This window comes from Protopterus annectens, chromosome 10.part0 (assembly GCF_019279795.1).
Source record: "Protopterus annectens isolate FY-2018-M chromosome 10.part0, PAN1.0, whole genome shotgun sequence".
Lineage (NCBI taxonomy): Eukaryota > Metazoa > Chordata > Ceratodontiformes > Protopteridae > Protopterus > Protopterus annectens.
This window is the reverse complement of record NC_056744.1, coordinates 656,286,888-656,312,329: the sequence shown is the minus strand read 5'-3', so window position 1 is coordinate 656,312,329 and position 25,442 is coordinate 656,286,888. Positions and strand designations below refer to the sequence as shown.

Below are 25,442 nucleotides of genomic sequence, written 5' to 3'. Positions count from 1 at the left end.
CTTGTCATGGAAGACTGCTTTTCTGCTGGCTATTACTTCTGCAAGAAGGGTGTCTGAGTTGCAGGCCCTTATGGCAGTAGAGCCCTTTTGATTTTCCATAAGGATAGGGTATCATACTAATCCTTCTTTTATGCCTAAGGTGGTTTCTAGTGTGGCTTTAAACCAAACTATTCATTTGCCTGCAGAACCTCAAAATAAAGGGGAAAAGATTTTGCACACTTTAGATGTACACAGGCAATTATTATTTAAGCAGGACTAAGGATTTTAGGCAGTCTCAGCAGTTGTTTGTTTCTTTTGCTTTGAGTTCTCAGGGCAAGCCTGTGTCAAAACAAACTATTTCTAGGTGGATTGGCTTTGTTATTCCCATCATGGCAAGGAGATTCCAGCTGGGATTAGGCCTCATTCCACTAGGGCTACTGCCACTTCAACAGCATTTCTAAGGGGGGTGGCAACTAAGGATATTTTGGAAGCAGCTACTTGGAGTTCAGTGCATACTTTCTCTAAGCATTATCACCTTCCTATCTACTCTAAGTCTAGGGCTGGTTTTGCCACAGCTGTTTTGCAAGGCATGTTGTCAGCTCCTACTTCTTTATAATTTGCCAGCCTCCCTTACCTCTGCTTTGGGATTCTACCCAATAGTCAGGACTGCAGCAATGGAAGACGGAGAACATAGTACAGTTTTGTACCTACCATAAATGTAGATGTTCCCTCCTTCCCCTCTGTATTTAGGGGTGGTTGTGTAGGTGAGTTTACATGCTTATATTTTTGTATATATTGTTGTCTATATTGTACATGTTTTTGGTGCAGGTTTTTTGGGACTTGTCTTTTTAGGATCTTCTGACATCTGGGGCAAGAAAAGACTGAGGATATGGCGTCGGTCATCTCTGGTATTGACTATACCCAATAGTCAGGACTGCAGCAATGGAATCCTCGAACATCTACATTTATGGTAGGTACAAAACTGTACTTTTCCACTCATGTTCATTTTTTAGAGAGTTGTATGATGCAGGTAACATGCACAGTCCCCCAGCAACCGAGCTGACAACCAAAGTGATGATAAGAATCGGCTTAATATGTGATGCTTGAAAACTGTAGTTTGGGAATGAGTCAGAATGAAAGCTTCAGACTGTTATCATAACTTGTGTGGGTAGAAAATCTGATAGTGTCATACATTCTGTTGATATACTTTACAATTATAACACATTGCAGCTGATGTCGCTGACATTTGTGTTTGGATCTGATGCCCTGGACCATAGAACCCTCTCAGAAGAGATATATGAGAAAACTGAAAAAGAGATTTTGCAACATCCTCTTTGTGCTTTTAATAGATGAGCCAGATTTTAGTTGAAATTCACTTAACATAATGTTCTGATCATAGTGGAATATGACAGTGAATGTGCTGTAGTGTAATATGTGTGTGGCTGCCACACACGTTAAAAGTGAAACTTCTGTAATGAAGTGTAAAAATGTACTTATTTAGAAAACCCGTGCATGTGTATGTTTATTTTTTCTCTTCATTACAGAAGTTTCACTTCTAACATGAGCATCTGCCACACACATTTTTTTCTAAAGTTAAATATGTTTTAATGATCAAGAAATTACTACTGAGATACATATATTGTTTCAGGTAAATGCAAATGTAATACCTTCACAACCCCCCCCCCAAAAAAAAGAGAGACCAGTTATGTTTTGTTTAATCAACACTTATTATTTCTAGATCACTTTCTGCATAAGAAGGTTCCTATCACTGTGTGTGTGTTTCTTAGATCCTGAATCATTCACAAGGTACAGTAGGAGTACATTCTCTTAGAGATTCATTGTAGCCCAGAATTTGATCCTGTAGTCTTCTGATAAGTGGCAGAGGTGGTCTGGCTTAAAATGAAAAGAGAAAGGGGTTGACATTGCAAGATGGCATGCAGTTTCAGGATCTCAGAAATGCTTTTTCAATGTGGCACACTTTTCGGTGTATCAAGTTTCATTAGAAACATGAAATAACCTAGGCTACTGTGGCTGATTTATTAGGGTAGCATGCTACACCAGATAGGTAACCAAGAGACCCACAGGTTATCAGGCTGGACCTTCAGTTTCTTGTGGTCTTAGTGCAGGTGATAGCAAATATTAAAGTTATGCTTGTCTTCATTATTAGTTATAAACTCAATTGATTCATCTTTCAATTACAGAAGTAGGTTGATGCAAATAGTTACAGTAACAGCAGGAGAAGGACGCCATTCCACCAGGGTATGTAAAAGTTGCCAATAGCCTGATGCAGAGCAGCTGAAATGGCATACTTTTAAAAGGAGATGCCCAGGAATATCATAAAATATCCTAAACAGTCACATGCCTAACCTAAACAATTTTTTTAAACTAGAAAGATGCAGTAGGCTGAAAACAACTGAAACAGATATCTCTTGAAATGAGGAATGATGCAAGTTTCTAGTTAATTAAATAGTGAGTGCCTAATCCTGTAAACAGGTTGGCAGATTGTACATTCCAAATATACTTTAAAATATAACACAATACCACGTTGACCTAGGTTTCGTTTGCACACAAGACTTCTTCAGAACAAAGAACAAACTCATTCATCTGTTTAAATACCCACCCTAATGAATAATAAACCAATAGAAACAATACATTTAAACCACCAATTAATCCCAATACAAGAACTTAAAAAAGGGAAATAGCTCATTTTCACATAACCCCCTTGAATAAAAAGTCAGAAATCATTTGAATACATGTATATAAATTTAGATCCTTTGTGCAACATCTGCAAACCTTAATAATCACAATCAAATAAAACTCACTTAAGTTTAGTTAATTTTTGTGAAAAATATATAAAAAAACTTTATTAAATATATCATAAAAATATAAGAAAAGTATTTAATATATGAATAAAAATAAGATATTAAATTCATTAAAAATCATCTACCTAAAATATGTTTTAGTTTTAAAACAGGTGCTATACTGATGTCATCTTTAATACCCGGAAAATGGTTTGCATCCAATCTTAACTGCCATTTAAGTTCATCTGTATCCAAATGTACATCTAATGTTGTACCTTGTGGGTCGAATCTCACTTGTATTACACAAAACTTAAATTGATGTCCAGGAAATTCACACATACGTCTCGCCAAAGCATTAGTACTTTTGGAATGCTGTATATCCAGTATGTGTTCCTTAATTCTTTCCCTAAACCGTCTTGATGTTTTCCCTACATAAAATGCCCGACATAAATCACACTTAGCTGTATATACTACATTTTGCATCTGAGAGTTAAAATGACCATTAACAAAAATGTTGTACATATTGATCCTAAAATTTGGCCCCGTTTCCAATATAAACCTACAGGTTTTACATCTCCCACATTTAAAATTGCCAGTGGGTTTACCTGCAACACCCAATTTGCTACCTTGTCCCGTGCTGCAGAATTTCTTTGAAGGACTTATCCCTTCTATATACTATTTTAAGGAGACCCCTCGTTCTTTTTTCTACTTCTCTATCCAATTTTAAAATGTTCCAGTTTTTAAACATCATTTGTGCTAACCATTCTGCCTCCATATTATAGGTCACTATGAGACGCATCACATCTCTATTCTTTTCACCGTCCTTAGATATTTACATTCTCTCCCATCCTTAAATCATCCTGTGCTAATCTTTTAAAATTCAGTGTGGCACTATATATTCTCTGTGTCCTTTTCCATACTATCTCATCTCTCACTTCCCCACATAAGATTTTAGGATAACCTCTTTTGATGAACATAGCTACCATAAAATGCAATTCCCTATAAAATTCCTGTTCTCGATTAACCATCCTGGCTGCCCTCACCATCTGCCTCTTTGTTATAGACTTCTGGTGGTGGTGAGGGTGCAAACTACTAAAATCTAAATAGGAATTTGAAAATGTATTTTTTTCTATGTATGGTAGAATTTAAACTTTTTTCCTCTTTGTCCACTACTATATTAACATCCAAATATGTAATCCTTTCAGAACTAAATTCATGGGTAAACTTCAGAAAAGGTACAGTACTATTAATGTATTTCAAAAAGGCTTCCATTTCATTAACCCTCCGCTCCAAGCCACAAAAATATCATCCAAGAATCTAGTGTATTTTTGTATATACACCTGAAATGAGCTATTAAATACAAATTCCTGTTCCCAGTCTGCCATTATATAGTTGGCATATATTGGAGCACATGCGGCACCCATAGTGACATCTGTTTTTTGCTTATAATATTGCCCCTGAAAATACAAAAAATTAACTAGCACTGCTTCCATTAAAGTGACAAAAACATTGATTTCATCCTGTCCGTATATCCCAGTTTTTAATAACTGCGCTTCAAACCAAACAAGTCCCACTTCATGTGGATTTACGGAGAATAAATTACATACATCCACGGTTAACAAAATATTTTTTTCTCTGATAATAATATTGTTTCATTTATCCAAAAAGGCCCAGGAATCCTTAGTTATGTACCCAAATTTTTTAATACCTTTCTGTAAATGATGGTCCAAATACTTATTAATAAAGCAAGTTTTACTCCTCTTCCCATCCACAATTGGCCTAAATTTCACATTATCAAGCCCTTTATGTATTTTAGGGATACCGAAAATACTACTAACCACAGGATTGGGATTATTAAGAAATTTATAATTGGTCTCTGCAATCTGTCTTTGAAACAGCACATCTTCCGTCAATAAATCTAACTTCATGTGTGCTATATTAATTTGATTTAAACTACTGTCCTCATAAGAATCATCTTCTAACATGCTCAACATAGCATGAACGTAATCGTTTTTATCCACAATCACCACACCATTGCCCTTGTCAGGCTTCATAATACATATTTCATGATTATGTATTATTTCACTTAATACCCTAATTTCATCATCTGACATATTAACATATTTTTTCCTGTCATAATCCAAGTTTTTATAAAAAGCCCTAATATCCAGTTCACAAGCCCTTTCAAAACTTGCTATAATTTGGTTCATAGGCGGATTGAATTTACTTGGTTTTACTAATGTTTGTTTTTCTTGGCTTGAGTTCAAAAAACATCATTTCAAATTAATTTTTCTAATAAACATTTTTAAATCGATCAATAATTGTGCCAAATCACCTTTTCTACCTGGGACAAAAGTAAGCCCCTTTGATAAACAGTCTGCCTGCTCCGTAGTACATACTGTTTTTGAATAATTATAAATTTTATAATCACCTAAACTATTTGTGACTATCACAGAATTTCTTAACACATTTAAATATTCAACATTCAGCTCAGAGCACATAGTGTCATCACCAATAATATCAGTATAACTGATAGAATCAACTAAATCCCCACCATCATTATTGCCATTTAAAAATTCATTATTTATACCCTTGTCATTGCAGGTTTGCACAAACATATCAGCCCCATTGTTATGCTCATATGAGTAAACACTTCAATTCATGAAATCCATATCACTCTTAATATCTATAACATGTGTTTGCTCAAAATGGGGAACTTCTAAATTCCCTGTTTTTGACTCAGTCATGGAAACATTTTGCCCCATCGCAAAACTATTACCATTCATATTTAATACAACACAATGACCAAGCCCATTACCAACACTTTGAACAGTCACTTCACCTTGAATACGAGTCAAGGGAACCAAAGAAACTTTGTCCTGAACTTGTTGCAGTTCACTTGAAGAAAAATCATTAAAACTAGAAATACTGTTCGTAAGGTTTATATCACTATTAACATCAACAGCATGAGTTTGCTCAGAACAGGGAACTTATGAATCCCTTGATTTTAACTCAGTCATGAACACATTTTGCCTAATCATAAAACCACTGTCATTCCTATTCAACTCTTCACAATAGCCAAGCCTGTTACCGACACTTTTTACAGTCACTTCATCTTGAATAGGAGTCAAGGGAACCCAAGGAACAACGTCCCAAACCTGTTGCAGTTCACATGAAGAAATCACGCCAAAACTAGAACTAAAAATACTGTTCCCCTGCTCTTCAGCCCCAAGCCAGCCCTCGCTTTCATCGCAAAGGCTTTCACTCTGACCCATATTATTCATTAAGCCATCACTTACAGCACTTACTTGTGGGGGAAAAAATCTTGCAAATTAAACGTTATTTCACTCCGTATACATTGGCGTCCTTCTGCTGATAATTCCATCTCTTCAGTCAGGCTCCTTGCTTCTTGTTTGCTTCTGGTTTGAAGCACAGTTATTAAAAACTGGGATATATGAACAGGATGAAATCAATGTTTTTGTCACTTTAATGGAAGCAGTGCTAGTTAATTTTTTGTATTTTGAGGGGAACTATTATAAGCAAAAAACAGGCGTCGCTATGGGTGCCGCATGTGCTCCAATATATGCCAATTATATAATGGCATATTGGGAACAGGAATTTGTATTTCATATCCCTTTTCAGGTGCATATACAAAAATATACTAGATTCTAGGATGATATTTTTGTGGTTTGGAGCGGAGGGGTTAATGAAATGGAAGCCTTTTTGAAATACATTAATAGTACTGTACCTTTTTTTTAAGTTTACCCATGAATTTAGTTCTGACAGGATTACATATTTGGATGTTAATATAGTAGTGGACAAAGAGGAAAAAAGTTTAATTTCTACCATACATAGAAGAAATATATTTTCAAATTCCTATTTAGATTTTAGTAGTTGGCACCCTCACCACCAGAAGAAGTCTATAATAAAGGGGCAGATGGTGAGGGCAGCCAGGATGGTTAATTGAGAACAGGAATTTTTTAGGGAATTGGATTTTATGGTAGATATGTTCATCAAAAGAGGTTATCCTAAAAACTTGTGTGGGGAAGTGAGAGATGAGGTAGTACAGAAAACGACACAGGGAATATATAGTCCCATATTGAATTTTAAAAGATTAGCACAGGATAATTTAAGGATGGGAGAAAATGTAAATTCTAAGGACGGTGAAAAGAACATATATGTGATGCGTCTTGTAGTGACCTGTAATATGGAGGCAGAATGGTTAGCACAAATGATGATTAAAAATTGGAACATTTTAAAATTGGATAGAGAAGTAGAAAAAAGAATGGGGGGGGGGTCTCCTTAAAATAGTATATAGAAGAGACAGGTCCTTCAAAGAAATTCTGCAGCACGAACAAGGTAGCAAATTGGGTGTTGCAGGTAGACCCACTGGCAATTTTAAATGTGGGGGATGTAAAACCTGTAGGTTTATATTGGAAACTGGGCCAAATTTTAGGATCAATATGTACAACATTTTTGTTAATGGTCATTTTAACTGTCAGACACAAAATGTAGTATATACAGCCAAGTGTGATTTATGCCAGGCATTTTATGTAGGGAAAACGTCAAGACCATTTAGGGAAAGAATTGAGGAACACATATTGGATATGCAGCATTCCAAAAGTACTAACGCTTTGGCAAGACGTGTATGAATTTCCTGGACATCAATTTAAGTTTTGAGTAATACAACAAGTGAGATTTGACCCACAAGGTAGAACATTAGATGTACATTTGGATATAGATGAACTTAAATGGCAGTTAAGATTGGATTCAAGCCATTTTCCGGGTATTAATGATGACATCAGTATAGCACCTGTTTTAAAACTAAAACATATTTTAGGTAGATGATTTTTAATGAATTTAATAATATCTTATTTTTATTCATATATTAAATATGTTTTCTTATATTTTTATGATATATTAAGGTTTTTTATATATTTTTCACAATTAACTAAAATTAAGTGAGTTTTATTTGATTGTGATTATTAATGTTTGCAGATGTTGCACAAAGGATCTAAATATATATATATATATATATATATATATATATATATATATATATATATATATATGTATTCAAATGATTTTTGACTTTTTATTCAAGGGGTTATGTGAAAATGAGTTATTTCCCTTTTAAGTTCTTGTATTGGGATTAATTGGTGGTTTGAATGTATTGTTTCTATTGGTTTATTATTCATTAGAGTGGGTATTTAAACAGATGAATGAGTTTGTTCTTTGTTCTGGAGAAGTCTTGTGTGCAGACGAAAGCTAGGTCAACGTGGTATTGTGTTTTCTATTGAATAAAGTGGCCTTATTGGATTGGAGACTGTATCCCAGCGTGTTGTTTTGGATTGTTGGAATTGGTTATCAGTTTGTGTACTTTAAAATGTCTCAGTAGTATTCTGAACTTTTTGGATATATTGTTAACAAATGACTGCAAAGATAAAGTTGATATTTCAGTCTTAAATTACATTACACATTTTAACATTGATTGGCATCTCAAACCACAAACACTAAACTTTCAAATGTGAAGTGACAAGATAGCACTCCATTAAATTTTTGTCAGTGTGTACAAGAGAGGAGCCAGACTACTACAAAGTTTTCCTCTTACCCTTTTCTTTAATCACAATTTCAGCAAGCTTTCTTTAAAGTTGTTTTATTATAGCAGGATTTTTTTGTTCAAAGAGACATTGAAAATTTTAAAGATTTTTTTTCTTTTCTTTTTTATTTAATAACATCTTCGGGCAAGACCTTCACAGGTTTGTTTCCTCTTTCAGAATAAACTATGTGTTGGTGAAGGGCTTTTCCTCCTCTGAAGAGTTCAGCCATGCTGTGATCATCTAGTGAAAGAATGTCCAAGTTATGTTTTAAGGATGCTAGTTCAGGGTGAATCCTGTACCTTATCCATTTTATCTTGCAAGAAATGCCAGTAGGCAGAAGAGTAGCTTTGTATCAAGATCATTGCATTTCCAGGATGAAATCGGAGAAACAACATAAAAAAAATATTTTACTTATTAGCTGTGTATGAATCAGATAAGGCTGTTGGTTTTCTCACCTGATCGTGTTTCTTGTCCCAGGCCACTCTGTGTTTGACTGGTCACCTTTTACCATATTACTGACTTCATAGTCTCTAAGCTTTGCTTTGCATTCTCAAAGTCTCGCTGTGCTGTAGAAAATGTGGGCTTCAGTGTTAACATCTCAATGCATTGGATTGCGCTGGTATAGAAAAGTTTTTCTTGTTTCAGATTTCATCCCTCCTTTTTAAAATTACCTGTGGATAATACTGCATGTTGGTGTGTTTGGCATTGCTGTGCTGCTGACTTTGGCCACCTTAAGCTTTTTTGTTTTTAAACATCTTTATTCAATTATTGCATAAGACATAGGCACCCATACATTTATAGAGAGAAGTTGCACATATTAACATTTTTAATTTACATGCATTATACATAGCATGTTTTCTTTAACAATTAACGTTCTATAAACTGCTCTATTCCTGCTGTCCGTAAATTTAACAACTCCTTCTCCTCATGAACATCATTCTGTGTGTATTGTCACACAAATTCAAATGTAATTTGCTCTTTCACTTTTCTAAAGAGCCCACCTCCACTTTTTATAACCTTTACAATGTTCAGTACTTCAGTTAGTTTGGATTTTGACTTCCATTTTCTAGTCATTTTGTTTTGTTTAGCAAGTTCAAATTCTGTGTTGCAGCTCAAAATAATTTCCTTTGTTACAGCCATTTGCTTCACTAATCAGTTCTTAGAATACTCTGTAAGGAATTTTTAAAGTCTGCCAACTTGCTACACTGTCAGAAAAGTGTTCCCATTTACCTCTCTCTCTCTTTCCCGTCATAAGTCTAGGATTTGTTTCTAAGGAAAAAAAAACCTAGTGGTATTCTCTTGACTATATAAAAATGCAAAAAAAAAAAAAAAAAAAAAATCTTTTGGCTTTTTTTTGCGCGGAGTCATAATGATGTCTCCTCACTGTTTTGTAAAATGCCTGTTCAGTCTCTTCCCAATCTTTTCCAGCATCCTCTGACAGATTCTTATAGACAGCATGCAGTATTTTGTGTTGTTCCAATTATCCCTTTTTAACAGTAGTTTCTGTTGTACATTCTGTTAAAGACTCTACCAAAGCTGTTTTTGTCCCTTGGCACCCCCACCCATTCCTTTCACTTTGCCTGTATTCTGATATCAGTCCTTAGTAGGGAAGACTGTCTCTGACTTGCAGTCCAAATGTCTGTCTGGTGGTCTCATTCTGTTTACCTTTTCATAGTCAGTTGCTCCCTATACCTTGGTTCCTTTGCTAATTTTATACAGTAAATTGCAGCACCCTTGTGCCTATTTTCTGTACCCATACTTTTCAATCATCCCTATTAGCAAACACTTCTAAAATTACTGGTTGGTATTAGTTCGTATAATACTTGCCTGTTATTTTTAGAATATAATATTCTGTATTGTTTTCCTTATCCATCTGCATCCAAAATTTTACTCTCCTTATTTTTTGACACCCCCCCATTTTGTCATCATCCCTTTCCAATTTGATTTATAACTTCTGCTCATATTACATATACAAGCCTAAACTGTGTAGCTCTAAAGAGTCCATTCAAATCAGGTAATGCTAAACCACTTTGTTGTATGGGGAGGATCAACTTATCCCTCTTCACTCTTGTTCTTTACACCTTCCAAATAAATTCCTTCAAGTTTTTATTAATTATCCATAACTTCTCGTCTGGTTGTTAAAAATATGCCTGACTGATATGTAAAACTATAAGAACTAAAATTATTTTACCATTTGTATCTTAGCCATATCCGTAGTCAACAGCTTTGGGATTCTCTCAGTTCATGTATTATCTTTTGTTTAATCTCTTCCCACATATCCTTAGCTGCCATAACTGAACCCCTTTTAATTCATACACCTAAATAATCTTCCTAATATGTCCCCATAAATATGGATATTGTTGAACCAAATCATGTGTAGGTATAGAGTTTACTGCTATACATTATGCAGAATAGCCATTATGAAATCCTTTCTTTGTCAAATTCACATGCTTATTTTTATCCATATACATTTTTGCATCATTGCTTTTTGCACTCTACATTTCTTAATATAGTTCAGTACTGTGTCTGCTTGTTGTGTATACTTATAAGACCATTTACATTCCATGATAATATGGACAGTGTAGCCGCCATGATAGAAAGTCATTACTTCCCACCTATTATACATGACTGTTCTGTTTTAATGTATATTTTGAATGTTTGGCTTATATACACATATACTGTTTGCCAGACTGATCCTTTATACACTTGGTTCTTCTAACCTCCTTTTGAACCTATGGCACATTTTCATGTCTTTTGTTGCAATGAAAACACTTAAAAAATTTAAAAATTAAATACATTTTTAGAACCCCCCATCCTTTTTAAATTAGTACAGATATAGAAAAATATATATATTTTCAAGAAATGAAATTTGCACCTCTAAATAGAAGTAGTTGCCTCAAACTGATGGCTGCACCTACAGGCATTACATAATCTAAAATTTAGATTTCTACTGCTAAAGTGCATGTTACATCCTGTGTTTCCTAAAACCAATAATCCTCAAAAATTACGTTAAAAGCACCAGCAGTCACTCACAACAAAAGTCCAAGGTGCCCAAGGAAGCAGGAAACAAGCACTTTTAAAAACACAATTTATTGCACAAAACGACAGCACACAGAAATCCCAATACACATTAACGTTTCTGAAATCTCAGCCTATACGTTTTACTTCATCAGATGTGGACTGGGGAAAAAAGGACTCCTTTTATACATGTTTCAATAAAACCCTTAATTGAGTAATTTAAAACCACTCCCCAGTTAAATCAATATACAAGCCTCCAATGAACAATTCAAATAAAAAAAACATTAAAAATGCTGTCTTAATACCACACTTTCTTCCCACTTTGCGAAAGCTAAATTAGCGTAAGTGGTGGGCACGGGCAGGGCAGCCCCCATTGCCACGACTTGAAAGAATTCAACCTTAAAATAAATGAAATTATATTTCAAAATTAAATCCATAAGTTGTAAACATACTATACTTTCATCATGTGTCAACGAACCATCTTCAAATATAATTTATATTAGTGCAGCTGTATAGTTTGTAACTGCCTTAGTTTGAAGGGGTTGAACAAACAATATTTGTCACATTTATAATAAATATACATGTATATATTTTTAGACACTTTTTATGCATAATTCATCCTTCACATTAGATTTTGTGAACAATTTAACAAAACAAGTTCATAAGTTGGTATTCGCATTCATTGCCTTTTACTATGTACACGTAAAAGATGTTTTATTATTATTATTATTATTATTATTATTTCTCCTTTCCCTTTTATAAATGCAATGTTTTAACACAATTTTATTTAAGCTTGTTGCTAATAGCATTGTTGTTTAGGTCAGTAAGTTTTAGTTATATTTAAGAATTATATATATTTTTTATGAATTTATATGGAGTAATATTATGCACAACTATGTTCGATTATTTTTTCGTTCAAGATGACAGCATTTTTAATGTTTTTTTTTTTTTAGTTTGAAATGTTCATTGTAGGCTTGTATATCGATTTAACTGGAGAGTGGTTTTAAATTGATCAATTAAGGGTTTTATTGAAACGTGTATAAAATAAGTCCTTTTTTTTTCCAGTCCACATCTGATGAAGTAAACCTAACAAAAGCGTATAGGCTGAGTTTTCAGAAACTTTAATGTGTATTGAGATTTCTCTGTGCTGTAGTTTTGTGCAATAAATCGTGTTTTTAAAAGTGCTTGTTTCCTCCTTCCTTGGGCACCTTGGACTTTTGTATCCTGTGTTTCCTATTAGATTGATAGCGATCTTTCTTTTTCTTGCATTAACTTTTAGTCCTAAGGAATAAGATTGCACTGGCTACCTTTAAATACATTGTGCACTATTATGTTAAATGCATTAAAGTATTAAGGTTGCCAGGAAGGCTACTACGTGTTAGTTTCCCCCAGTTTTGCCTACACCAGAGCTGAAACTTGACCTGTTTGTGCTGAAGAGCTGCAGGATTCTTCCCATCCCAAATTTTGTCTCATTTTCAGTTGATTGTCTCTCAACTTCTCTAAATGTCTTACTTGCTGTCATCCAGGCAGCTTAATTACTTAGCCAGTGACTGAATTTTACCCACATTTAGCAGTTTCACTGTCCTTTTTTTTCACACACTGTTTTCACACTGGGATAACCCAAATAAACCTGTTATCAGTGTGCAACCATCTTGGAAGGTCTGAATTAAATGATTCAGTAAGCTCTCATAATTGCTCGCAGAAATACACTTTTGTGTTATTAATTCCATAGTGGTGTACATTTTTTTCCTGATGTGTGATTTTGAAAAAAAAAAATGACACTGTCTCTGATAATTTTTGATGCAATGTTACCAATATTTTCTTAACGTAAAATTAACACATCCAGTTGCTAGCTCTTGCAATTTAGCTAGGGAATATCTCAATGACAGGAATACAAAACATTGTAAACGTTAAGTACAGCCTACTTGTGACTTGGCTAAACTATATACAGTGAATAATGTTGAGGCACCTATAACAAATCAAGCGTTTATAAATTTTTTCATAGTGTTTCCAAAATTCTTGTCATTCATTCTTAGTTGCCAAGTAAATAAAATGTTTGTGTCATTTTTTTTCTTTCTCTTGCCAGTTGTCTCTTTAACTAAATAGAATTAATTTCATTAACACGGTACCCAGTATATTCCATGAAGCAGCCAGTGATGTATGAGAATCATTTCAGAATAAAATGAGCTTGTAAAATGTATTCAGTTTACATATTCATGGATGCTTGGTATTAGTCAGTCTGCAGCATAGAAAGTAACATGCAAATATCCATTTAGAGAGACATGCATGTTTACATATTCATACAAAATAATCTGTATGGCAGAATATCTATATGGTTCATAGGATGATATTAGGCTATTGGCCTGGAGGCCCTAATAAGCCTAGCCAAGATGACAGATTTGATTAAATGTTGTTGAAGAAATTCATGATTGCTTTTTTACTTGGAGTCAAAATTCTGTTTTGTTTTATGCAGCTGACTGTGAATAAAGATCAGAAGCTACTTCACCAGTTGGGCTTTTCTGATGAGCAAGCACTCACTGTAAAAATATCAGGAAGTGGAACTCCATCTGGGAGCTCTTTGGAGGCTTCTGCCAGTACAAGTAGCAGTATTAGTGCCTTCAGTTCATCATACGTTATGGAACAGGTATTGGAAAAATGCATTGCTTGTTTTCTTTTGTAAACAGTGATATAGTTTTCCTCAGAAGAATAGTCTTATATTCTTGTTTTATGTGCGTTCAAGTATATTATATTCATGGGTCTTCTTTATTGGTGTTTTTTTTTTGGCTTATTAATTCAGTGAATTCTTTACGAGGCATAATGTGATTTTTATTTTTGCTCAGCTTAAGAGTCTCTCAGCTGTTTCTCACTTTCAGTTAATACTGATGCCGCAAAGTATGTTCATTGAAATCCTCATTCAGATCCAGTGGAGTTTGCCCTTTTCCACTGTTTTGCCACCATGGAGTTGGTTTGTCAGTATGGGGTGGGAGTCCATCCATGAGTACTGCAAGTTGACTTGCCCTTCTGCAAAAAAAAAAAAAAAAAAACCAGAAAGAAAAGAAATTTAATTCTGGATCATTTTTAATGGTTTGTGTTTCTTTTAACATGTTTTTGTCTGCTATTAGAGAAGTTATTAATCTTTTTTTAAAGAAGTCTCTGTCTGCATGTCCTTGCTTATTTTAAGTGTCCCTGCTGTCAGACAGCACCCGGTGGTGTTTTCATTAAAAGTAGGTTTGCAGAATCTGTCAGCATTGCTTCATTATTGCAGGCAGTCACATTTTACCCCATTTATATACCTATGTGTGTCTTTGTTTTTTTTTTTTTTCACCTTACCTCAGCTGTCAGTCAATGATTACCTTCTTCATGGCCAGTCTGCCCATTTGTTCCCCATCACCAGTGCAAGGATTTGTTAGGAGGGACCATCACTATCTTTTTTAGTTGTCCCCCCCCAACACACACACCCAGCAAGGTATACGAAGAAGCATGCAAGAGGATGTCACTGGTGGGGCATCTCCTCACTTCTGTAAGGCATGTTCCCTCCAGGCATCCCTACCCCACCTCCTGAGGCAGATGTGGTGAGCTTTCCTGTCTCTGCCAAGAAGTTAATACCACACAGTGTGCTCCAAGTACATGGAATCCATCCCCCCTCCCTCAGGATGCTAGCAGGTCACATCTCTTAGCTCCCCACTCTTCCTGGCATCTCCATTGGAGTAGATGCAACCCTTTGCTTTACTGCATTCATCTTCATAGCAGATGGCATCTTCAGGTTGTTACTGCTTGCCATGGGATTCGTCTTTTCAGTCCAGAAGCTTTTCCTTGTTCTATCGTCTTGTTACTTGGGTCTGATTTCATTGATTTTGCTGTTATATTTACTATTAATCAAGCCAGCAAAACGTCCCGCTATTTCACTGATAGTTTTCTTACAGTTATCGTTGTTAGAGGAACCCACTAGCCGCATGTCTTGGTCTACTTTCCCACTGTTTTGCCCTCCTTTTTTAATAGTACTAACCAGGAAGCTTGATGTAAAAGCCTGTGGAGGCTTTGTTTGAGATGAGGATACTGAAGTTTAAAATCCTGTGTCCTGTACCACTGTTGGCAAGAGTTCAGAAGATGGAAGAGAAAATAATGTCATCTTTCATATACTCATTATATTGGGGTCCACAGAGTTAGAGTGCGTCCCCTAAATGATTTGGTTTCATTGGTTTCTTCTAAAGACCAATAATTAGTCTGTTCGCAAAAATGAGTAAGATATAAATTTTATGGATTTTATCCATGATGTTGTCCAGTTGGTTATGCTTTACCATATGGATTTATCTGAACCTGGTACATGCAGAATTGTCCCTCACTTCCAAGGAAGTCTTGCGTATTTTAGTAGCCATAGCAAAAGACTTCGGTACAAACACCCAATAAAATAAGTGTTGTAACACTGTTGCTGTCTTCTCTCATAAAAACAGGAGTGAACATGGCATGCAACTTGATTCAAAAGTTAGTAATTGGGTACGTTCTGGAGTAGAGGGAGCCGCAGAGCAGAAGGGAGAGTTGGGAGGGACAAGATGCAGCTGAGGGAATTTATGGAACTACTGTGGGTGACATGCTCAGTCTGGGAGGTAGACAATGGCCACATGGAAATAGCCATGGATGAGTAGTCAGTCATGTATAATGCTCTTTGCTGTGTGTTTTGCTACTTGGACATATGACCAGAGAAATTTCTAAGTATGTTGTGGGCAATGTGATGGATTGGGAGGAATCTAGCAGCGAGGAAGTTGTCTCAGAGGGAGTGCTCAAAATAATAAAAAAAAAAAGATGCTGATACCATTCCTTGTGTACCTTTACTTCCACATGTGTGTTGCCACACTTGTGGTAGAAAAGATTGGTACCATCTGTAACAAAAGGAGATACTGCCCAGCTAGATGTAATTTTGTAAATAATTATATGTCATTTGTGAATATTAATACGATTTATATAGAAATGTGACAAAGGGATACTGCCAGCCCAGCTATCTGGAATTTTGTAAGTGGTTGTCTGTCGTTTGTAAATGTCAGCATGCTCATGTAAGATGCTTGTGTTACAGATGTGTTAGAACTGTATGTCATATTGTACAGACTTGTGTTGAAGAGATATTTTGTAACGTACTGAGCAGAAATGTATATGCACTATTGTAACTGTTTAGATGTATGTATTTTAATAGGGGAGACTGAAACACAGGAGATTAACTTGCAAAACTTAAGTGAATGGTTGAGGTTGAGTTATTTTATGGCTGGGCCATAAACAAAAGAGATGTTATCTTTCAGTTTGTGTAACAGGAGACACAATGTCTAGAATTAGCAGATCTTCTTCGTGTTTCACTGTTACAGTCATCACATTTGGGTTATCTCTGCCAGGGTAGCCCTCTTCCAGCCCAAATACCAAAGACTTAGTATTTCTGCGTCGGTTGCTGTCGCTTGAGGACTGACGTCAGGTCGTCGGTAGTATAAAGTAAGGCACCCGATGCCATTACATCAGTCTTTCTTGCCATGGAGCCCAAAGCAGAAGCAGTTTTCACGAGTGCTGGTTGGCCGCTACCTGAGTTTTCGTCTACCGAATTGAAGTTGAAGTCTTCTAAAGCTAAGTACCGTGTTGGGAATCCTTTTTTCTTGCACTAACTGATGTCAGAAAAAGTTAAGAATTGTCTCACCTGTGGGAAGCAAATACCACACTGTGACTTCCACTCTTACTGCGTCACTTGTTTAGGCCCAGACCATGATGTCCTTCATTGTTGCTTCCGTGCTTTGTTCAATGCCAGACTTATCCATCGTCTGGCCCTTATTGTAGCCAGATATTTTTGCTTACAGTCCTCGAATGCCGATATGGCTTTGGTAAGCCATCCGACAGCAGATCTTCTGAAAAAACGTAAAGATAAAGACAGACCGCACGTGTCCAAACCTACAGACAACGCTTCCGTTAAGCTAGTCGTCAGTTCTCTGGTACTCAGTGAGATGCTTTTGCAGTCCCTGATGCCCGTGTCTCTTGATTCGCAGGCCACTACTGAGACCCTTCTGGAGTCCGGTATGCCACAAAACTCTTCTTCGACTAAGGATCCTGTGGTCATCTCTACCTTGGATGGGTCTGAAGCCACTGAGCAGGTTCTGGCTTCCGAGGAAGGCCTTTGCATTACCGAATCTCGACACAAACTGACGTCGTCTTTTGCAACTACTGTTTTCTAAAACTACCGAGTTTCTTAGGCTCAGGATACGAACCACACCCAAGAAACTGACAACGATCCACTCTCAGGTGACTGCTACCTTGCCTCAGTCTCAAATGCTTAAAATGGCGGAAGACCTTATCATGCTGATCAGGGGAAGCCAAGCTGCCCCCTCCAAAAGGAAAAGAGATCTGTCCCCTGTAGTTTTGTTTGAACAAGAGTCCGATGAATCTGATGCATCTGAATATGAAGACATGCAACCCCTCTCCACTTATGAGGATTCTGATGCAGAGGGTTCCATTCCTTCAGCCTCTCCCCAGAGGATTTTTCCTTTGGGGAAACCCTGCATACTTTAAGGCAGCATTTCCAATGGGAGAGTCAGGACTACCCTCAGTCTAAAAAAAGACTGTGGGAATTCCTAGTTCTTCTACAACACCGATTCTTGGCCCATCCCCCCACCCCACCCCAGTCCTGGATGTTGTGGAGGATGTTTTCCTCAAATCCAGCTTGACTCCTGACGCCCTTCCTCCTGCTCCCAGAAAACCAGACCGGTACTATAGAGTCCCTCACTCACATAAATATCTTTTTAAAAATCCTACAGCTGACTCTGAGGTCATTTCTCAAGGGCCAAAAGGGATTAAAGCAACCTCTGCTAAGAATCCCACCCCCTCAGACAGTGATTCCCGAGCATTGGACAGATGGGGTAAAAAAGTATACACCTCAGCTACTCTTGCTATCAGGCCACTAAATTGTCAGTTCCATATGCTGAAATTTCAGCAACATACCTTGGAACTCCTTAAACAGAAAATGTCTTCCATTCTTGCTTGGGCAGAATCTAAAGATTTACAAGAGTTAATGCATACTGCAAGTCAAGTAACTAAACACACCTTGCACTGTGGTTTTGACGTCCTAGAAGCTTCTTGCAGGGCAGATGCATACTGCAAGTCAAGTAACTAAACACACCTTGCACTGTGGTTTTGATGTCCTAGAAGCTTCTTACAGGGCAGCAGTCACTGGATCTGTCATTAGAAGGCATGCATGACTTAAGGAACAGCCCCTGCCAGACCATGTCAAATCTAAATTGTTGGATACCCCCTTGCACAAAGATAACTTATTTGGCACTAAGACAGAAGAGGTCTTAAAAAAGATGGAAGAAAAAGCAAAATCTGTGCAAACAGTTAAAGATTTCTTGCAGGTCCAGCCACCTTGGTTCAGCAGGCATTGTCCCTCCAAACACTGGTCCTTTCCTGCTCCCAGTAAACCTTCCCAGCCTAGGCCCTGTGGAAGCAGCCCCCCCAGAAAGCAGCCCCAGGGAATGCAGAGATCTAAGCAGTGGACTACCTCCACTTCAAAACTAGGGAGTTCTAACCCACCCCCTTATGGTAAGAACTCAAAATGACTCACCTCCTCCATCCCCTCCCTCTGCCCACCGTCACTTACCCATCAGAGGAAAACTCTCCTTTCACTCAAGCACCCGGGCCACCATTAGCAAGGACTACTGGATTCTGAACATTGTGTTTCAGGGATACAAATTTTCCTTCCATACCCTTCCAACCCCAAAAGGGTTCCCAGATCTACCACCAAATCAGTGGGTAGAGGCTCAAAAGCAAATCCTTTCCCTGCTCTCTATGAGAGAGCACGTTCCTGCAGAACAGAAAGGCCAAGGTTTCTACTTTTTCTGAGGAGCACTTTACCCAGCAAGTCGTGGTTCTGTTGATCCAAAATTCAAAGTGCTCACCCTCCAACAGCTGCTACCCATGCTCTCCAAGGACGCTTGGCTAGCCACCCTGGGTCTAAAAGAGGCTTACCTCCATATTCCTATCAGGGAATCATGCAGGAAATAACTCCGCTTCAGGGCCGGATCTCAACACTTTAAGTTCTCTGCGCTTCTCTTTGGCTAATCTAATGCTCCCAGAGTTTTCACAAAATGTCTGCCTCCGGCCGTTGCCTTTTGCAGACAAAGAAATATTCAGATTTACCCATACCTAGACAAGTGCCTTATTCAGTCGTACAGCCAGGAAAAGCTGGTCAAGCACTTGGCCTTTGTAAAGACCCTACTAACCTCCCTAGGGTACACTATCAACGAAAAGAAATCCAAACAGGTGCCCACCCAAAGGATAATCTTTCTGGGAGCAAGTCTGGACACAGAATTCCAGATGGCATACCTTACTCCAGAGAAACAAAATTTTCTGACACCCTACTTCCTCAACTAGCCACCAGGCCCAGCTATCTGCAAGGAAGATCCTGCAAGCTCTGGGGTTCATGGCATCTTGCATACTACTCATTCCATATGCCAGACCGCATATGAGGAAACTTCAGTGGTACCTAAAGAGCCTTTGGTGTCAACACTCTCAAGACATGGAAACTCTTCTACCTATAATTCTTTGCCTCAGAAAAGATTTTCTTTGGTGGGCAACAGCATGCTCCCACAACAAGGGAATGCCTTTCACCCCACCCCTGCTGCTCAGACCCTCACCACAGACGCATCAGGCTACAATTGGGGTGCACACCAGGCCGGCAGATGCATACCGGGCCAATGGAGCCCATAGCAAATTCTTCTGCACATCAATCATAAAGAAATTATGGCTGTGCAGCACAACTTGATAGCTTTCAAGCCCCTTCTCTCTCCAGGGGCTCTCCTGAACAAAACAGACAACACCACTGTCATGTGGTACATCAGCAAGCAGGTAGGGACTCACTGCTACCCTCTATGCAGGCTGGCCATGACCTTTTGGCACACAGCCTCTGCCATGCAACTATACCCGTTAGCCCAATTCCTACCAGGCTCTCTCAACTCTGGCAAATCAGTTAAGCAGAGATCTTTTGGACCCACATGAGTGGCAACTCAACAGAAGTACCTTCACCCTAATAACTCAGAAATGGGGAACCCTGAAGGTCGACTTCTTTGCCTCCCACACCAACCCATCAGCTCAGCAAATTCTCTACCAGGGAGCATCACTGCATGGCTTGGAAAGTGGATGCCCTGTCCTTCCCCTGAGTCATTCTATCGGTCTATGCCTTTCCTCCCCTACATCTTATACCTAGGGTACTGCTCAAAATAAGGTAGGAAAAACCAAGGGTACCCCTTGTTGTGCAGCCTGTCCCTGCTACCTCCATGGCATCTTCCTCAGATCCCAAACCTCCTGACCCAGAGGGAAGGGGAATTCATGCATCCCCAATTGCAGACACTCAATTTGGCAGCTTGACTTATTCCCTAACCCCAAACCAATCTGCCAACCTCAGTAAACAGGTTCTGGATGTTATCCATGAAGCCAGACGTCGTAGCACCAGAAAGTCTTATGCTGATAAATGGAAAAGGTTCTGCACCTAGATCCCAGGCTAAGGGAGCCAATACGACACAGCCCTCCCTCCCTCTCATCCTGGATTACTTAACTGACGTACTACAGTGGCCTCTTTTTCTCCTCTATAAAATTCATGCCTCTGCTATTTCTGCTCATTTTCCCACTGAGCCTGCCCCTTTTTCTCACACCCTTTGATCAAACAGTTCCTAAGAGGAGCTAGTAACTTGAGGCCACCCAGAAGGGCACCAGCACCAGCTTGAGACCTTAACTTTGTATTGGAAAAGCTAACCCTTCCCCCTTTCTTACCAACTGCTTCTACAGAGCTAAAATTTCTCTCCTGGAAGTCAGCATTCCTTCTGGCCATCACATCAGCCAGAAGAGTCTCCAAGCTGCTTGCACTCATGGCTGTGGAACCCTTTATCATCTTCCATGCAGACAGGGTATCCCTCAGAGCTAACCCATCCTTCATGCTCAAGATGGTGTCCAATGTGGCTCTCAACCAATCCATTCATTTGCCCACCTTTTTTCCTAATCCCCAGAACAAGGGGGAAAGGATTCTTCACTCTCCAGATGTGCACAGACAGCTCAGATTGGATTCTGTCTAGAAAAGACTAAATCCTTCAGAAAGTCTGATCAATTGCTAGTTAGCTTTGCTACAGGGGCAGAAGGCAAAGCCATCTCCAAACAAACTATTTCCAAATGGATAGCACACTGCATCCATTTCTGCTACAAACCGCATGGAAAACCTCCCCCCAAGGGGGTTCAGGACACACTTCACGAGAGCAGCCTCCACCTCTGCAGCTTTCCTCAGAGGTGTCCCCACCAGGGACATCCTGGAGGCTGCCACCTGGCCATCTGTTCACACTTTTACCAAGCATTACCACCTGCCTCTCTCTTCCAAATCTAGGGCAGGGTTTGCCTCAAAAGTCTTGCAGAGCATCCTAGCCAGCCCCTAGTTTCCTTAACTGCCTCCACCCTTTTCCTCAGCTTTGAAAATCAACCCAAATGTGATGACTGCAACAGTGAAACACGAAGAACATAGTACAGTTGTGTACACTTACCATAAATGTAGATGTTTGAGTGTATTCACTGTTGCAGTCCTGGTTTCCCTCCCTCCATCCCCCTTTCTTCTGTTTCTCCTATTATTACCATTCTAACTTGTTCTCCTTTCCTTACAAGGGATGTATTGGTATTTATTTTCCACTGGTGGAGTTCTTCCACCAGAACCCGGCCTCCTACTTTGGGGGCTCCTGACAGGGTAGGGCAAGAAAAACTGATGTAATGTCGTCGGCTGCCTTACTTTATACTACTGACGACCTGATGTCAGTCCTCAAGCGACAGCAACCAACGCAGAAATACTAAGTCTCTGGTTTTCGGGCCGGCCGAGGGCTACCCTGGCAGGGATAACCCAAATTGTGATGACTGCAACAGTGAATACACTCAAATATCTACATTTATAGGAAGTGTACACAACTGTACTTTTTTTGTATTGTCTTTAAATGTGGAGGAATATAAATTATTTTACGACTTTCACCATTTGCCAAAAGATCTGAAGTCTGCGTGTTTTCACCAGTGAATGCTAAATGCTGACAGCTGCAGTGGGAGTTTTCACCTGGGGTAGCCAGATGACAAGAAGTGATGTCATGCTGCAAGCTACCCCAGCAGTAATATTTGAAATATTAATTTAAGATACAATGTCCCTTTTGGTATGTACCTCACAAGACATCTACAACAACTGGAAAGGCTGCAGAAATACCTCACAAAGAGGATTACCAGCCTCAAACAGATGCCCTACGCAGACTGTCTCAAAAAACTCCAGCTTTACTCCGTCGCATATTGCCTACTCAGAGGCGATCTCTGCTTAACATTCAAAGCTATGTCAAGCCCACAGCTGTTGGACATGCTCCACTTAAAGAAATCACAGTCCTTCCAAGCTACACGCTCTAGGGACCTAAACCTTATCACCACAATAAACAAAACATGCTGGAGGGATAGATTCCTTTCCCAGAGACTTCCCATACTCTGGAACAAGCTACCTATCTATATCAAACAAATTTCCTCATTAGCGCTCAAGAAAAATCTTGATGATTGGATGGGAAATAGGAATTTCATCCCGGGGATCACCTCTGTGGCTCTGCTTGACAGGGGCACAGGAAAATAATTTTCTTGGGTGGCGAAAGCCAGGGTACCTTTTTGGCTAGGCTTGTTTAGGCCCTAGGACCGATAGCCTAGTACCTACTTATGAACCTATAAGATATCTCTGAGAGAGAGAGATTGAGCATTTTTGTATTTTGTCTTTGACCTGACAGCATCAGCTGGGAAGACCCACTCACCACATCTGTCTTGCCTTGCTCTCTAAGTAAGTTAACTAGGGATGTTAAGTTGTCAGTCTCGCCTTCATTCTTGCTGGATGGGTTCGGAGCCGATCCTCGGCTCCGACTCGGCCACTTACTAAAGCTCGAGAGCTAATTTTACCGGCTCGAGGCAACCCTATATCCCATGATGCAAGGCGATAACTACCCAGATCTCGTTTGCCGCTTTCGAGGTGCATTTTTACCGGCTCCTGGTAAGTTTTTCAAATTAGTTTTAGTCCACTACTGTTGTTGTTTTAACTCTTAACGATTAGATTTTAACCCTATTTCCGGTAGTGTTTTCCTCTTTTTTCCAGTTATTTATCCCTTCCCCTAAGTTAGGCCTTAAGCCTCCCCCTTTCCTAATTTTTTGTCAGGGATTCTGTGTGGTGTTTGGGTGTGTTTGTATCCCTGTTTTAATTTTTATTTGGATTGGGTGTTTAGTGTGTGTGTGTGTGTGTGTGTTTTGTTACTTAGTGCTCCCTCGACACAGTTATGTCGAAGGACACAAAGGTCTCAGGCTTCAAGAAGTGTGACTTGTGCTGTCAGAAAATGTCTCTGACAGATGGTCACACTTCTTGTGTTTACTGTCTGGGACCTCTGCACCTGCAGGATTCTTGTACTGTCTGCCACGCCTTCAGCCCAAGAGTCCTGCAGGAGCGCAGAAATAAACTAATACTGAGGGGCTTATTAAAGCCTGAGAGCTCCCCGACTAAGTCTGCTCCGGGGAAGCCCTCGAAACCAGTTAAGCCTTCGGCTCCAAGCCCGAGATCGGCTCCGGCCAGAGCCGATCCTCCTATGTCACAGCTTACAGCATCTGCTCCACCCGGCTCCGATGCCGCTAAATCTAGGCACTCAGTCGCCTCCGGCTGGAGCCGACGTATCCTCGGCTCCTTCGGCTAAACCCATCTCCAGGAAGAGATCAAGATCCCCTTCGTTGGAGACTATACATTCGGCTCCGAGATCACCCCTGCTCTCGGTGCGGAGCCATTGGAGCAGGTCTTCTCGGTCGTCCAGGCTGTCCGACCATGACCTTGAGAGAGTGGTGAGTAGACTATCAAAGTCTCAGGCATTGGCCCAAATGCTCCATAGCCCATCTCATCAGACGGTAGCTATTACACATCCACCTAACATTCCTCCTTCGACTCTCCTACAGAGCTCTGAGCCGGAGCTCCTCGGAACCGTGACTGTTGTGGCTTCGGAGCCGATACCACCTCCCCCTTCGGCTCCGTCATCCTCTGCTCCGATCTCCTCCTTGATGCCTTCATTGGAGGGATCCGGGCGTCTGGTCTCTCTCGTCGGCTCCGAGGGGGCGAGTGGCATCGGACCCTTGTCTGACCCCGTTCTCCCTCTCGGAGCTTCAGCGCTGGTGAGCTCAGCCCCGACATCAGCCTCGGAGCCGTCCCTGTCGGTGCGGCCTGGGGTTCCTATCTCTTCGGAGCGGGAGCTTTCAGGCCTCTCTGATGGGGGAGCCTTCGAGGTGATGAGGAGTGTACTAGCCCCAGGGCGTAGTCAACGGTCAGTTCCATCAGCTCCTCCCACTACAGTGCCTGCTGACGTCTCTTCCCACTCTCTTGCTCCCGGACCCAGAGATCCAATGCCTCAGGTTTCCCCACTGGGAATATCTTCCTCTTCCGAGGCTTCTCCTGATCCATCAGGTGACCCTCCGCATAAGAGGACATGTAAGAGGAAACATCTAGACTCCCCCGAGTCTATTACATCCGATACTGACTTGGATGAGTCTGAGAGATCCCCATGGTCCTCCTCTGAGGATGTCTCTTTCTCAGACATCCTTGAACTCCTTAAGCAGAGGGGGAACTGGCCTTCCCTTAATCCTTCCGAGGATGTCGGTATACCTGGAGGCATTCGGGTCTCGACCCTCCACCTCCTGGGTGTCTCCGCCTTTCGACCCTCTTATGGACGTGGTGGCTCGGAAGGCGTGGATGGCCCCGGATTCGGTGGAACCCATTCCTCGGAGGCCTTCTAAATTCATCACGGCCCCACCTGATAGGCAATTTTTGACAAAAGGTGTCCCGGTTGATGCCATGGTGGTGGCTGCAGCCACCAAGAAGGAATTAGCTGATCCTTCAGTACCTGTCCATCCTCCTAACAAGGATTCCAGGACTATGGATAGGTACGGCAAGCGGATATTTTTTTCAGCAACCTTTGCCATGCGGTCACTGAACTATTTGTGTCACTTCACCCGCCTTCAA

General features: G+C 39.7%; 1 protein-coding gene across 1 annotated transcript in view; it reads left to right on the top strand.

Moving 5' to 3' along the window:
• USP24 (ubiquitin specific peptidase 24) overlaps positions 1 to 25,442 on the top strand; it is a 4,679,666-nt gene that overhangs the window by 1,967,571 nt on the left and 2,686,653 nt on the right. The window contains exon 27 of the mRNA XM_044085508.1: positions 13,872 to 14,042. Within this exon, the coding sequence (XP_043941443.1) occupies positions 13,872 to 14,042 (171 nt within the window). The remainder of the gene's footprint in view (positions 1 to 13,871; positions 14,043 to 25,442) is intronic.